The 15442-nt window shown below is 45.3% G+C and overlaps 1 protein-coding gene across 2 annotated transcripts in view; it reads left to right on the top strand.

Moving 5' to 3' along the window:
* Positions 1-15442, top strand: part of MDGA1 (MAM domain containing glycosylphosphatidylinositol anchor 1) — a 138677-nt gene that overhangs the window by 76154 nt on the left and 47081 nt on the right. For both annotated transcript variants that reach the window (XM_050972886.1, XM_050972887.1), the window contains exon 9: positions 14362-14631. In XM_050972886.1, the coding sequence (XP_050828843.1) occupies positions 14362-14631 (270 nt within the window). The remainder of the gene's footprint in view (positions 1-14361; positions 14632-15442) is intronic.

Here is a 15442-nt window from a genome sequence, read left to right as displayed (position 1 = left end):
TTGAAGCCAGGAAATAGTGTTTTCTCAATGAGCAGAAATCATATTTCCAACATTCACCCCTTTCACCCTATTTCACTTCATACAGTTCCTGATTTCCATTCTCCTTTGCATCACTATTGCAAACACAAATAAGCACAAGTGTGCCCACACTCCTTCCCTATGTCAGCTATTAACTTCTGATTCAAATAAAATTGGCCTCCATTACTAGAGGTAGAACAGTTGGTTTTCTTTCATGATCCCAGTAATGAACCTGCAAATCCATCATTGGTCCCGGGAATTGACAGACATGCCTCCATTTCCTATTTGAATGCCTACCTGTTGCATTTTGTTTAATTTTGGAGTCCTTGTTTCTAGGGTTACATGTGGTCACAGGAAACCAGTGAAATTTTTGTTACTGTTGGCTGGGAGGAAGCTGACTTCTGAGACTGCTCATCTAAAATCATAAGATTGGAAAAGACCTTCAAGATCACCTCTGGGCTAATACCACTATGGCCCCTAAACCATATCACAAAGTGCCACATCCACTTATTTTGGGACCACTTTCAGGGATGGTGAATCCACCACTTCTTTGGGTAGCCTATTCCAGTCTTGACCACCCTTTAGGTGAAAAAATTTTTCCCAATACGCAACCCAAACCTCCCCTGACACAACTTGAGGCTGTTTCATCTTGTCCTGTCACTTCATGCCTGGAGAAGAGACTGGTCCTCATCTTGCCACAGCCTCCTTTCAGATAATTGTAGGGCAATAGGATCTTCCCTGAGCCTTCTTTTCTTCAGATTGGACAACCACAGCTCCCTCAGTCACTCCTTGTGGGATTTATGTCCTGGACCCTTCACCAGCTCTCTTGCCCTTTTTGGACACACTCAATGTCTTTCCTGTGGTGAGGGGCCCAGATCTGAGCACTGGATTCGAGGTGTGGCCTCACCAGTGACCAGTACAGGGGGACATTCCCTGCCCTGGTCCCGCTGGCCACACCACTGCTGATCCAGGCCAGGATGCCACCAGCCTCCTTGGCCCCCTGGGCAGACACTGGCTCATGTTCAGTTGCTGTAAACCAGCACTCCCAGGTCCTTTTCTGCTGGGCAGCTTTCCAGCCACTCTGCCCCAGCCTGCAGTGCTGCAAGGGGTTCTTGTGACCCGTGGGCAGGACCCAGCACTTTGCCTTTGTGAAGTTCATACCTTTGGCCTTGGCCCATTGATCCAGGCTGTCCAGATTCCTCTGCAGGGCTTTCCTACGCTCCAGCAGATTGGTTCTCAACCCAAATTGGTGTGTCTGCAAACTGACTGAGGGTGCCACCAGTCCTCTCATCCAGATCATCAGTAAATATTAAACAGAGCTGTCCTCAACACTGAGCCCTGGGGAACAGCACCTGTGACTGGGATTTTTTGATTCCTGGAAATGCAGGCTTTCCAGCCCCAGTATCCCTAGAACTGTAGGCTTTTTCTTTTTTTCTCTGAACCCTACCACTAATTGCAGCTTTGGACAGAGCCTGAGGTCCCCAGTACCATGGGTGACACAGATTAAGAAAGATGTGGAGAGATCAATGTTGGTGCAGTGTTGTGCTCTACTTGGCATGCCTTTCCCAGTCCTAGTATGGCTGCAGCTGTAGCCTTCACGGTTCTCTGAACCCTAAACCTACTGCTAGACCAGAAGGGCAATTTGGGATTGAGACTGAGATCTCAAGTTCTACAGATTGGAAGGAGGTGGAAGGAAAAATAAGATTCTTGATCTGTTGTGACCTGCTCTCACAGGTGATGAAACCAGTGCTGCAAATCTCATGCAAATATGCTACAAGTCTGGGGCAAATTCGGCCAAGATTTCACAGGAGGAATTGTTGGGAGTGTCAAAACTAATAGAGGTTCCCAACACTGGCTGTGCTTGAGGTCAAGAGAACAATGAGTGACAGTAGCATTTGCACTGAACAGGGATTTTCCTTACAAAGTGCTGATTGCAAGGAGAAACTCCACTGTCCTAATCACAAGCTAGAATGCAGTATCTAATAACTGAATGGAATACAGATGAGCTTAATAGCACCAAGTCTGCTGGGATTTTCTGAGCAGTTCATCGTTTATGCATAATACAGGCCCTTCAGCCAACATTCTGGAATGCTGTAAAATGGAGAAATGGGGCTTGAGGGAAAGTGAGCAGCCCTCCATCTAAGGTGGGTTGCTGGAGAGACTGTAGTACATCTGAAGGGATAAGAAAATGGCAGCAGTTGGCTCAATCAGAGGAAAACAGAGCAACTCAAAATAGGGTTTTGTGATTTGGAAATCTTTCTTTTCTGCTTTGGCTGCTAGTCATGAGGCTCTGCAAAAGTCCAAACTTCTGCATGGAAGTGGGTAAGTTTTCATACTGATTCACTTTCTAGGAGCCAACTTACACATATAAATGAAAAAATGCAAATTAAACTATTCTAAAGAAGGGAGGAAAGAGCTGAGTTTTGTGTTGGGATTTTTTTTTTTTTTTTTTAAAAAAACCCTTTAGGGAAGCTTATGTGCTCCAATCTGCTTATCCAAAGTGCCATGACTCCAGCTTCCCAATCACTTTGAGAAAACAAGAGCTCTTTGAATCTCTTTCTAACCATTTTATGCTGTTTGTCTGGACAGGAGACTTATTTATATGCCAAGCATAGTCCCTATCACTGAAGGAGCTGAGGAGCAAGGAGAGTTTACCTTTGTGCAGCTAAACTTGGATTATTTGTACATTTTCAGTGCAGCATCTCCTCACACCCTGAAGTGTCAGAGAATTCAGTGTGTTGCTCAGTAAGTTGTCCCAGTGTTTTTTTACTCTCATGGTTCTGTTGTCATCACTTAATCTAAGCCTGTCTAATTTCAGTTTCCAGCTACAAGCTCTTTTTGTGCCTTTGTCTTCTCACATAACGAGCTATTTGTTATCAGCAGTCTCTTCCTCGTGTAGTCTCAGACACCAGAACAAGTAATCTCTTAGCCTTTTCAGTATGCAATCCAGAAAGAGTCTCTTTAGCTATTCACCACAAGGCATGTCTTCCAGCCCTATATTTATTTTTATAGCCCTCTTCTCATTTTTTTTCTCAACATCATTTTGTCAGCATGGCCACATGTATTGAACAGGCTTTCAAAAATGATCTCACCAGTGCAGATGTGATGCCCATCTCACAATATGTTTAGTGAGCTTTGGCTTAATCATCCAAGGATTTGGACATCTTTGGACCACAGAATTAGGCTGAAAGCTGATGTTAATAGGTTCCTTTAACTCAGTCTCCTCTTGGACCCATTGTTGCTTTTCTTGCAAAAGTGACACAATATTTCCTCAACAGTTTTCTTTTAAAAACCTTTACATTATGACCCTTAAAGGTCCCTACCACCCCAAATATTCTATGGTTCTGTGAATATCCAGGACAAATTGAATGAAGTTCCCAAAAGACTATTCCATCAGGCAAGCCAAATTGTCCTGTAAGAGGTACTTCTTTAGTTTGTCATTTACTGCTACGTGTTTTGTATCTTCTAGAAATGTTGGTTCTTTCATTGACACAGGCACTTAGGGATGGTGATTGTCAGTTATCACTGCCTTTGTGTGGGAGGGGAGGAAGCACAGCCCAAGCCACCAGATGTGCCAAAGTGTGCACCCAGCCACGCCAGCTGCAAACAGATGTGAGGTCATTCAGAAACTAAAGGTGGTCATGTGCGATGTTGGCTACACAGCCTGATATACTTCAGCTTTGCCAAGCTGCTCTCTGGATCTCTGACTTTGATGGAGATGGGAAATAGCATCAGTTTAAGAGGTTCATCTGGGTTCTTTCTAGAGATGTCTTCCTAGAATAGGCGTTCCCTCTCACTAGAGAGATCCCAATGGTGCGTGTAGCCATTTAAAATTTCTTTTTGAACTCTTTCAGTTAATGTGTTTTTAATCTGCTTAATGTGGGCTGCATTTGAGTAGTATTACATCTTCAATTAGTCTGTCGTGTGGAAGCAAGCCAGGTTCTTTCCAAAGCCTGAGGATGTTATGACAAGATAGTTACTTTTCTTGTTGCTTTCTCAAATACTACCTGGTTTGTCTGCCAAGGACCCATAAAATTATATTAATCATCATTCATTTTTAGCTTGGAAGGTTGCATCCCACATTCATCTTCCATGAGATTTTTTATGGAATCAGTGAGGAATAAAAAGGTTTATTGCTGTTTGTTCTGAGGTTTCATCTGCTTAGGTTGACCCAGTTATTTGGTTTGTACCAACGCAGGCAGTGCTTGCATGGAGAGTACAGAATAATTTTATCTCCTCTGGTGTTCACAAGGTGCTGTCACAAACTTCCCCTCAATGGCCCAGTTGGATGAAGTTTTCCCTTTTCTACAGAAATTTTACTACTTTCTGTGTCATTTTTAAGATTTTTACGATCCGTTGTTAGCCTGCCATTTTGGCACTGATGAATTCAGATCAGGGTACATAGACCTAGCCAGAGTCTTACAAACAGACACAGGCTGTCTTTCCTACTTTTCTGGCTTGTATCACAGATTTAGCCAGAAATATTTCCAGATTTAAGACCACGCAGGTTCTTTCCAAAACTGTATGCAGAATTATATTTACTTCCTGCCCACTACAGTGGGATGTCTCAGCAAACGTTTCTGAAGCTGGTTTAAAATGTCCTTTTTACCTGGGATAGCTGATTCTGGGAGGCATTATTATTTATTACAGAGAGGGCAGAAGGAGCAGGATGCTGTGCTGCAGTGTGTGCTGGTGCAGCCCCTCAGAATGATGATTGCTGATGGATTGACTCAGGCCAGGATGCACTTCCAGATCTTGATGCAGCAGGTCAGAATGAGGAAGGTAACAGCCTTAATTTTTGTGTCCCAAGAGAGTTGAGAACGAGAATAATGAAAACTTATGGAACCAACTTCAGATGTTTATGTGTTGGACCAAAATCCAAAAATTGGAAGAAGAAATAGTGTGTCCTTCCCATTTGAAGAAATGGGACTGACAGATCCTCTGCTGTCTCCAAAGGCAGGCAGGATCTTTTGGAATAAAGTGCACAGTCTGTTGAAGATAGGTTCATGAAAAGCTGTGACAGTACTAATAGGACAGATAAAGTCTTTTTTTAGTAATTAATTAATAGAGGAGGAATTGGGCAAAGGTCCTTATGGATGTCACACCTTTTAAATGTGTGCAGGCAATGTTGTGAAGGATGGAGGGGGAAAACAGGATGTACGGATGGCAGAGATTGTGGCCGTTTGGCAGCTGGCTTTTGAAAGCCAGTAACTGTTCTGAAGGACCTCAGCCATTTCATCTGAAGACCTCCTGAACCCATCCTAGTTTTTCCATCCTTTGCCTGTGATTGATTTTATCTACCTTGATTCATCTGAAAATGATGATGACAATGATGAAGCGGTAACCATCCAGAGAATGACAGTAAAAATGCTTACAGTAAAAAATGTTCTTGCCTCTCCTTTCTCTTTGCTATATATACTGATCCCGTGTTTTTAAATTGCACGCATTTCTTGAGTTCCTGTATGCACTGCCCCCCTTGTTACATTAATTCTTATGGGAAAAATTGCTTTGATATCTGTTGACCTCAGCTGTTTCATCTATGAGCCTGAGTGTTTGCCATAAATCTTTTAGTTTGAGCATCCTTTCAGCCTCTTTCTGAACAGTTACGTTTTCATTGTCGTCATCTTCCTCAGATGAATCAAGACCAATCAAGGGTGAAGGATGGAAAAATGGGGTAATGATGGCAGTTTGTAGAGCAGGATATTAAACAACTGGCAGCAAAAATCTGAGGTAGCAGATAGAGAAGTGATGGAGAACTGAGCATTGCTCTACGCAGAATTCTTCATCCTTGGTCCAAATTCCCCACTAGGTCTGAAGGAGAAGCTGAGGAACAGCGTGTTTTGTGTGGGAAAGCTTGTGTTCTTTCTACGCTGTAGATAAATGGTGAACCACTGTATTAACTCTTCCTGGTCTAGCTTTGCCCCATGCATCCTTTTTTTTTATTACTGTGAACAAAAATTTCAAAGTGAACATATTAAGGAGTGCTGGTTAGTATTTGGTTATATTAATTGGTTTGGATGGCCTTCCTTCCCCTACTGGGCTCATTCTGACTTGGATCTCTCCCCTTTCCAGCTCTGGCCCCACCTTACCAACGCTAAAGCAGGTCTGATTTTTAATCAGTGTTTCTGATTCTGTCTGTGCTGCCTCTCACTTTGCCTGCCTGTTTGGAAAGCAGCCGTGGAGGGATTGTCTTGTGGTCCCAAGTTGGTTTTCAAACTGAAAACAGAAGGTGAGGTAATACTGTGGTCCAGCTGTGAGCAGAAGCCTCTGATCCCCTACAGCCCTGCAATAACTGCATTTCTAAAGCAGGGGCTCTTCTCTATTTTGACAGGATTGCAGTCCTCAGAGGTACTTTTCTCCTGCAGCCTCCCAGCTTTTTAATTTCAGTTCTTTTATTAAAGGGGTAAATATATGGAAGTAATTGAGTCGTTATGGCAGCTGGCAATGGAACAGGAGCTACTGGATTGATGCTTGGAATCAACAGTCACCTCTGCCGAGTTGCTACTCTGGTTGGGGGTGCTCTCACCTCCAGGAGACAAGGGGGAATTCAGACAATTCCTTGTAGGAGGCAGCTGCGTTCTCTGGACAGGAGCCCCAGTGGTGGCAGTAATTTGACATTTCCTGGAGTCCAGAGATTTCTCAGTGTGTTTGCTATGGGGAATGTGCAGGCTGGTGCCTGTTTTCCTGCCCAGGTGAGCTCTGCTGTGGCACGCAGCACTTGGAGCACAGGAGGTGTCTCCTGTCCAAGAGCAGGATACGCTGCCCAGGTTGCAGGTGTGTGTTAGACTCAGCTTACTGATCAGCTCATCAAACAAGGTGCACTGGGAGTTCATGAGAGCTTCATAGGGAAGGGGGGCACTGGCCACATCAATGCATTTGCTTCATTCTGCTTTCATCCCACCTAGCAGAGCTGGGGGTGCTGGCATCACCTTAAGCTCCCTGTGCAGGTGCAAGGCAGAGGCTTGGATGCCAGCTAGGAATTCCTGCCAGCTGAATCATCCTCTGGAGATGTCCCTCTCACTTAATAGCCTTGGAGGGAGGTGGCATTCCTAAGATGAGTGTATCAGTGAAGAAAAATGTGATAAATTTGGGCTTTAAAGTCCTGCTTCAGCTAGCACCAGTTTTGCTGTCAAGCTTGGGGCGGGGAGGTTATTGGTCCTTTCCCATTGGTTCCAAATCTTTTTCAGGAATGTGGAGGGCCTGTACTAGGATGATGAAGTTCATAGATTAGCTGTTTTCTCTCTATTTTCCCTTCTTTACACCCTGGGGATAGTACAGAGTTGATTACTAGGACATGAAAACACCTATGGGGAGGACTTGCAGTAGGCTTAAACTGAAGCAAGGGAATTAGATGGTAAGAAAAATTACTGGTAAACTGGTAAGCTCTGAAGAGGAAAGATGTGGATTCTTTGCTTTGGAAAAACCTCGTTTATTCTTTCTTGTGGAGTTGATTTTGGTTTCTTTTCTTTTCCTTAGTTTGCACTGGCAATGAGTTGCTTTATTCCCAGAACTGCCCAGCTGAGTAGCTCACCTATGAATTATTGAACAGTAAGATAACTGTTTCTCTGCCAAAAGTTAATGCATATAGGATGCTTTTGGGGAAAGAATATCATTGGTTGACTGTTAGTGAATGTTTGCATCTAAACTATTTATATGCAGTTGGGAGTGGCGTGTCACTGCCAGCTCAGTTTGTTAAACAGAGGCACGTAATAACAGATGCATGGCTGTGAGGTGGCACCTTGTTATCTTGTAGAAGACAGGCAGAACCTGAGAGAAGCGTTGGTGGTCTGGCACTGCTACACATGGGAGGGCTCCCCTCTTGTGGGTGTGTGTGTGGGCAGGAGAATGAAGGCTGGGCAGATCCAGCCTGGCTGTCAGGCTGCTTCACCGTGTTATAATTAGCAGACTTGGTTGTGAGCTAGAGAAAATATTTTCATTTTAGTCTGTGGAAAAAAAAAAATCTAATTTTGGGGTTCTGCCATTGTTCTGGCAGTACTTGAAGGAATTAGTTTTGAAATGTCCACTCTCATCCTCTATATTTCTCCAGTGAACAGCTTGGCTGATTGGGTGGTGTATGGGTGGGGGAAGGCTTAGCAGCATGCATTTCACATATAAATGTGTAGGTGTTTTCTGTACATGCAGCATCTTTTTCTACTTACCTTTTTCAATTAGGGGAGTGTACTGTTTTAAAACGAGACACCAGAAGGTAAGTGAGGCATGGAAATGAGGTGGCTTTACACTGCAGAGGAATACTTGTCTTTGTAGTGTCTTGTTAGCATGGATTAATTGGGCAGTGAGTCTGAGTGGCATTCCAGCATGTCTGGGACAGATCTTTTTTTTGAGGAGGCATATCTGTGAGGCTAAAGGTCTGGAAATTCCCACCCAGGATGGACTTTCTTCAAAGCACTCTGTAGAGCGAGCAAGGGGTCTCATGTATTAATCAGCACAGTTCATCATGAAGAAGAGGAAATCCTTTAGTAAATCCCTCTTTATTAATAGGTGAAGACTGGTTGAGCTAATTGGCTTGGAAAGTTCAGGGAAGAGGAAAGCAGAAAAGCTGGCAGTGAATACATTTCATTTGCTCTTCTTTTAAAAGCAGTCAACTAGCACAGAACTAAACATTCTCTGAGCCCTGCCTCTTAAGACTCTGGCTCATCTAGCAGAAAATTTACTTGAACAAATTTGTTTTCTTTGAAATAACAATATTTGCAACTTGGCTTTCAAGCACTATGTAAAACCCACACGTTTTATCTCTTCATGCATGGAGAGACTGAAGTGCAAAGGCAAAAGTCATATAAGATAAAAGAGTGAGACTTGGCTTTTAGCTGAAACAGGTTGAGCAAGCCTTCCTGGATCTCCCTTCTTCTAACTACTCAATTGTATATTAAACAAGCATATGAGACTGGGCTTGTAGATATGGGTTGGATATTTGTCTCCACATGGAAAACTGTTGGTGCCTAATGTATATTCCTAGGGTGTGGGGTGTAGCTGCAGTTGCAAGGAACAGAATTGCTCAGCTGTGATTTCCCAGCCTTATGACAATAAAAGAGCTTCCCTCTTGTCCAGGTAGAGAATTTTGGTCTTTCCTGGAACTGAAACCATGGAGTTTTCTTCCTGCTGTGAGAAAAAGGTTGCAGTATCTTTTCTGTCTGTGATATCTTTATTACCCCAGGTTATGAGGCTGGGGGTTGGAAAAGGGAGGCATCTTTTGCTGGGGTTGCTTTGGCTAGCTATTGAAGATTAGGGAAGACTGCATCCAGCAATCTGCAAAAGGATATCTATAAGAAAATAACTGGATGCTGGATAGGCTCATATAGGTCTCATAAGGTCCAAATAGCTGTCTGTGCTGATTTGCTTTCTAGAGAAAGAAATGACTTCTTTGTATAATGAGACAGAGCTAAGAATTGTAACTAACCACTCTGTGCAGTCTTTCATGCCAGGTTATCTGTGCCTTGTTTGCTGTGTTAGCCCTACAAATGGGTGGTCAGCTGGGTCTCACCAAGGGGCATGGTGAAGACCAAAGTCAGGAGTCCCACTGGTGCTGTGATGCATGGCTAAACTTTGAGGTAGTCAGTGGGTAGGGTGGGATGAGAGCTGCTGAAATTAAGCAGCTTTCTAATCTAGCAGAGTTTTCTATTTTCATCACTTGTGTTATGTACTGCACTGTCTAGATTTAAATAAAAATTTAAAGACTGGTTCTGGAGGATAGAGGAGAGGGTGTTTCTCACAGACAGGAAGACTGGGCTAAGAGTGGAAGGACCAGGATATGGATCCCAATATGGAAGGTATAGCAAAGGTGAGGATGAAGGACTCCTGTGCTGCTTTTGTCTGATCACTGTGTGTGTGACCTTGATTAGGGCATCTTTCTCTTCATGCCTCTCCTTTTCCCCGTGACACTGCTGTGCTGTGGTGCTCTTTGCAGCAGAGGAAGTGTTGTGGGAAGTAAATTCCTGTAGCAAAATAAGAATGCAGCAGCCCATGGCAGCTGCACACACTAGCAGTACGATGCTGGCAGCTCACCACCCACAGAGATGGCTGTTGTCAGCTGTACATGGCTACATGGGGGACAGGGCTGCTTGTGAGTCAGAAAGCAGATTGTGAAAGAGTTCCCTGGCTCTGACAACCTTTCCAAAACAAGTCAGCATTTGAGATTTGGTCAGGTTATGCTATTCACTGTTACCAAATTGCAGTGGAGAAGCATGTGTCTTGCATAGTAGTATTATCCTGTGACGTCTAGGATGTTCATCCTTCTCAGTTATTGCCTGAACAATTTGTGTGAGGTCACTCAATGCTCCCCTGTTCTGCTGACACTGGTTTGTCTTTAGGCTTGTCACTGATTTCTGTGCATGAGTCCACTTCAACAGGAGCCTTTCTTTGCCTTTCATCCATACTGGATTAAGCAGCCTCATGGCAACACTGCCAGTTTCTAATTTAAGGGATTTTTTTTTTTCTCTATTTACCCCACGAGTAAAAAGCTTCAAAGTGCATCTCTGCTATCCTGGGATGCTCTGACTTCATCACTGGTGAAAGAGACATCTCTGCCTTCTGGAGGCATCTGAATTTGATGGAAACCTGCAACAATCTCACAGCATTGCAAGGACCAAGTAGCCCTTGCTGAGTTATGCCCAAGCAGGACAGCACAGTGACAGTGAAAGGAGATACTGTGGTCTCTCCATTGAGCTGTTGTAAGGAAAAGCCCTAGTTTAGTTTTACCCTTTCTCAAGGCTAAAACTAAAACCGACTTAAACCAAGCAGACCATAATTCTAAACTGTGAGAGGGCACTTCTGACTCAACTAGCAGGATCAGCATTTCTTTTCTGGTTATTTCCAGTAAAACTAAGAAAACAAGAGGTTATTGGGACACAAAGCAACACTCCTTGGTGCTTGACATCTCGCTGTTGTACTTCCCTCACCGCTGGCCTTCATCACTGTGAGCAGCGTTAGCTTACCAGCCCTTTGGTGCAGAGCATCTGCTCTGGCTCACAGCGAGGAGCTGCCTGCAGCCCAGCTTTGCTTTAGGGTGCCTGGCACACTGGGCTTGGATGCCTGTGTTTGGCTCACTGGAATTGCTACTAACCAGCTAATTCTGCTGCAAAGGCAGAGCGCCCTGCCTTGTGTTTTGCAGCAGCAGAATCTTAACAAGATTGGTGAAGGACCCTCACTTCAACACTGCCTCTTTACCCCTTTCATCACTGCTCTTGCCAGCAGGCTCTTCTAGAGTTAAGCTGTTCTGAGAGAGAACAGTAATTGTCTATATTTGTTTGCTGTGTTTCTTGCCAAGGGACCCTGAATTTCTCTATGTGCACAGAGGGTTTTTTACCTTCTGGAAGCCTAGCAACTTGCTGCCTGCAGTGTGGAAGCTGCTTAAAAGAGCACTTCTGACACAGGTGCTGGATTTCAAGGGAGATACAGGAAGGCATTTGAGGAGCCTCTGGATGAGGACTCACCTTTAGAACTGGGCTGAAAACTTAAAGAGCTCATAGCAGCTTAGCAAGCCAGAATAGCCAAATACAACTTCCTTATAGCCAGCAGAAACGCTGCTTCCCTGCGAGTATAAGAAGCACCTTGAAAATAATTTTCCTTTTTGCAGCTCCCTAAAGGTGTCTGTGCAGGGCTCATATCACAGGTCTCTCCTCCAAGACAGCCCCCATGTCAGATGTACTGGAGCTGTTCAGCTCCTAGTTCTGGGGAGTAGCAGCACCAGCTCATTTAAACAAGCTTTCTTTTGCCTTTAAGCCAGGGAAAAAGAACAGAAACAGAAAAGGCTGTGTTCTGAATCCCTGCCTTTGTGGTGAGTCTGCCTTTTGTGTTTAACCTCCTTGAACAAGTGTGAGCTCCCCAGTAGGCATTGGAGGCCAGAGCTGATGTCTGGCTCTATAATTGCTGTTGACCTTCCTTTGTTTTCATATGCATTGGGAACCTTGGGGAATAGCTGACCCCTGGTGTAGTTCTCTGTGCTTTGTAGTGATGGGATAACCTGCTTCAGCTCTCTCTCCAGAAAACCCAGGAGCTCCAGGACAACCTGCAGAGTTAATATTCATTGGGTGTTTTCTAGTGCAAGAGACAAGAGGAGAAAATATAATCAATTTTTAATTGATAGACACTTTCAGACATTCCCTTTGCAAGATGGTAACATAGTCCTGGAGCCTGTCCCAGTGCAAATCAAGTAAATCCCATTTTCCAGCTGACGAAGATTAAATATCTTCTGCATCCTTGGCTGCCCTGCTGTTCCAGTGACCTAAGGAAGTCTCTGGAGCATCCCAGCCCAGTTCCTCTGTGACCCTTTACCGGCCCCAGACAGTCCCGCAGTGAGGCCCAGGAGGGCACTTTCCTTGCAGCACGTCTTTGCAGGTGACACTTTGTCCAGTTTCAGACCTTTTCCTCTGTCCCAGCCCCATACCTGGCACAGTTAGATTCAGTGAGGGAAGCTGCTTTCCGACCCATCTCTCTTCTCCTCAGGAGACAGACTGCTACGAGTACATCTGAAGTGGCTGCGCCATTTTTTTTGAGCCTTCTTTTTTCTCTTCTCTCCCCTTTTTCTCTTTCTTTTCCCTATATCACCAGCTGGCCTAGATTATAATGTGAGACCCCACTGGCTTCAATTAAGGATCAGATCTGACTGAAGAAATGGGATAGCAGCTAGGGATGGAGATGATACATGCATGGCACTAGGTCTAATCAAACAACTTCTCACATTATTCTCACTGTGAGGTGGGAGACGTGTGAGCCAAAGGCAAGTCAGCACTGGAAGCACTCGCAGAGACACATCCCCAGGAAAGCCATCCGTAATGAGCTGACCGTGCCACTCAGCACGGCCGCCTCAGCTCAGGCAAGGCTGCTTTTAATCCACCTAAGCACAGCAAAGGGTCCAAAGTCTTAGAGCTGAGAACAAGGTACCTTGAAAGCAATCAGCCCCATCCAACAAAGGCTGCCAGGTGGAGGGGATGATTGTACACGGGATACCCACAGCTGCATCTGTGCCCCCTGGAGATGGGACACTGTATTCCCACACATGGGACAGTGCATGCAGCACCTTCATCTGTGGGGAAGATAGAGATGTCACTAGTGTCACAGAGCTGTTGGGTCTTGCTGGGGTCAGGCTATGGGAGAAGACTGGTGTGCTGAAGCCCTTCCCAGCATAGCTCTGTTCAGGGCAGCAGGGATGCAGAGTGACCCATGGTTGTTGGTGGATCCATGTCTTATAACTGCTGCAGATGCTGGATGCTGTGTGGTTTTGGGCCTGGTTGTGCTTGGCAACTCTGTGGACCTTTAGAGGAGGCAGATGCTCTGTGCAATCTGTAGGGCACTGAAACTGTGGAAGAGCACTTGCTTTGAACCTGGAGAAGGTCAGCTGTGATTGTGCTGAAACTGCTATTCAGGCTAACAGCTATTTTGTGTTCAGGAAGCTTTTCTTATTTTAGATGGAGAGCTTCTGTTTATCCCCACACTGTAATGTTTTTAATTAAGAGTTTATTGCAAATGAAACATGTCTATCAGAGACAGTGGGGATTTAAGTCCTCTCTCATTGTATTAAATAAGGAATAACCCAAACAGTACCAATCCGACTTTGTCCTTGCTGTGCCTCAACCATGCCCAAATCATGAGGTTCCCATAAATTTTTACAAGTGCAAAAGACATAGTAGTCTCCCTTTGCTAAGGAGGTGAGCACACATCACCATTCCCATTCTCACACTACTGGCAGAGAAGCCGACATGGATAGATGAGACTCACCTCCCAACATCAGGGAATTGTTGCTAGAGATAAAAATAGGACCCAGAGTCCCTGTAGCCAGTCCATGATGTGTTGTATTGATGTATTTGGGAGGGGCCTTCCAAAACCCTTTGAGGTCTGTGGGGAGAGCAAGTGCAGATCCCTCAATCTAAACACAGTGTCCTTGATAACCCTGCCAAACACTGACAAGAAGAAATGACTGCTCAGGAACTTACCTGCCTGCTCAGGGAGTGCATTTTGTGCTGTATAAAAGGACGAGCCATTCTGATTAGACCTGAGGATTGAATCCAAGCTGTGATACAGCTGCTGGTGCTGCAGTTCCCACATGAGAGAGCAGAGCTTGGTAGCTCCTCCAAGCAGTGCTCAGTGTGGGATGAATGCTTGCTAAAGGTTACCCCTGCCTCATAACTGGGAGAGAGGTAGAATGTGGCCCCAGCCCAGTCAGAAGGGAATGTCAGACAACTTTTGCTTTTGGTGTGATGGATCCTGGCTTCAACCCCTTGGAAATCAAAGGTACCTACCTGTCTTGTCAGAGGTGCTCGGGGTGGCTGTGCTGGGTGAGGCAGCTGCTCCCTGATGGCATCCCTGTCTGTTGCTCTGTTGGGTCTCCAGTCCCCCCCGTGGTGGAGCCGGCCTTCCAGGACGTTCGGCAGGGCATGGGGCACGGCGTCACCCTGCGCTGCACCATGCTCAAGGGCAGCCCCATGAAGGTGGCCACCTCCATCTGGCGCTTCAACGGGAGCCTCCTGGCGCAGCCCCTGGCAGAGCAGCAGGACTACTCAGAGCTCAGGGTGGACAGTGTCAGCCGGGAGACCAGCGGGAGCTACGAGTGCAGCATCTCCAATGACGTGGGGGTCTCCGCCTGCCTCTTCCAGGTGTCTGGTAAGTCACAGAAGGCACATCAGAGCATGTTGGATGGGGTCATGTATCGATGCAGGGGACCCCCAGCCAGGGAATGGTGTGCTCTGACTCCATGATTCAGGAGGCTGAACAATTCCTTTATTGAGCTATATTATATTACACTAATACTATGCTATAACTGCACTAAAGAGGTACTCAGGAAAACCCTGTGATTGTCTGGAGACAGCCACGACACAGCTTTGACCTAATTGGCCAATCACTCCAAACAACCATCACCTTTGGTACACAATCTCCTCAGTTCACATGTCCCAAACAGCAGGAGCAGCAAGTAGAGATAAGAATTATTTTCTCTTCTTCTCTGAGCTTCTCACTGCCTTTCCCAGGAGAAATCCTGGGAGAGAGAATTTTCTCTCTCTCTTTTCAGAGAATGTGAATACCACAGTCATGGGAAGCTTGCTCCTCATAAACTGGTGCCACTACAGTGCCTCTATTGCTTCCTCTGTGCTCAGCATTCTGTTCAGGAGGAATAATTTCCATAAGCTAGCAGGGAGATCTGTCTCCATCTTTCAGGCAGATGGACCTGGAGCAGCTAAGTGCTAGCCTCTGTTAGATTTTAGCAGTGTTTGACCACTTACAGGACTTAAACTCAAGGCCACAGTCAGCTTTGAAGCATGGACAACCTGTATCATCGATAAGTATTGACCAAGGGGAAGTGAAAAGCTCTGTACATCCCTCCAACGGGCTCCAAACCATCTGATTTCCTCTTTAAAAGCAAACAAAGAAAGAAACAAAAACTGTGTTGCATATTCCTGTGCCTTCTGTATGACTCCTG

This window comes from Serinus canaria, chromosome 3, assembly GCF_022539315.1.
Source record: "Serinus canaria isolate serCan28SL12 chromosome 3, serCan2020, whole genome shotgun sequence".
Taxonomy (NCBI): Eukaryota; Metazoa; Chordata; class Aves; order Passeriformes; family Fringillidae; genus Serinus; species Serinus canaria.
The sequence above is the reverse complement of the archived record's forward strand: the minus strand, read 5'-3'. Positions and strand labels throughout refer to the sequence as shown.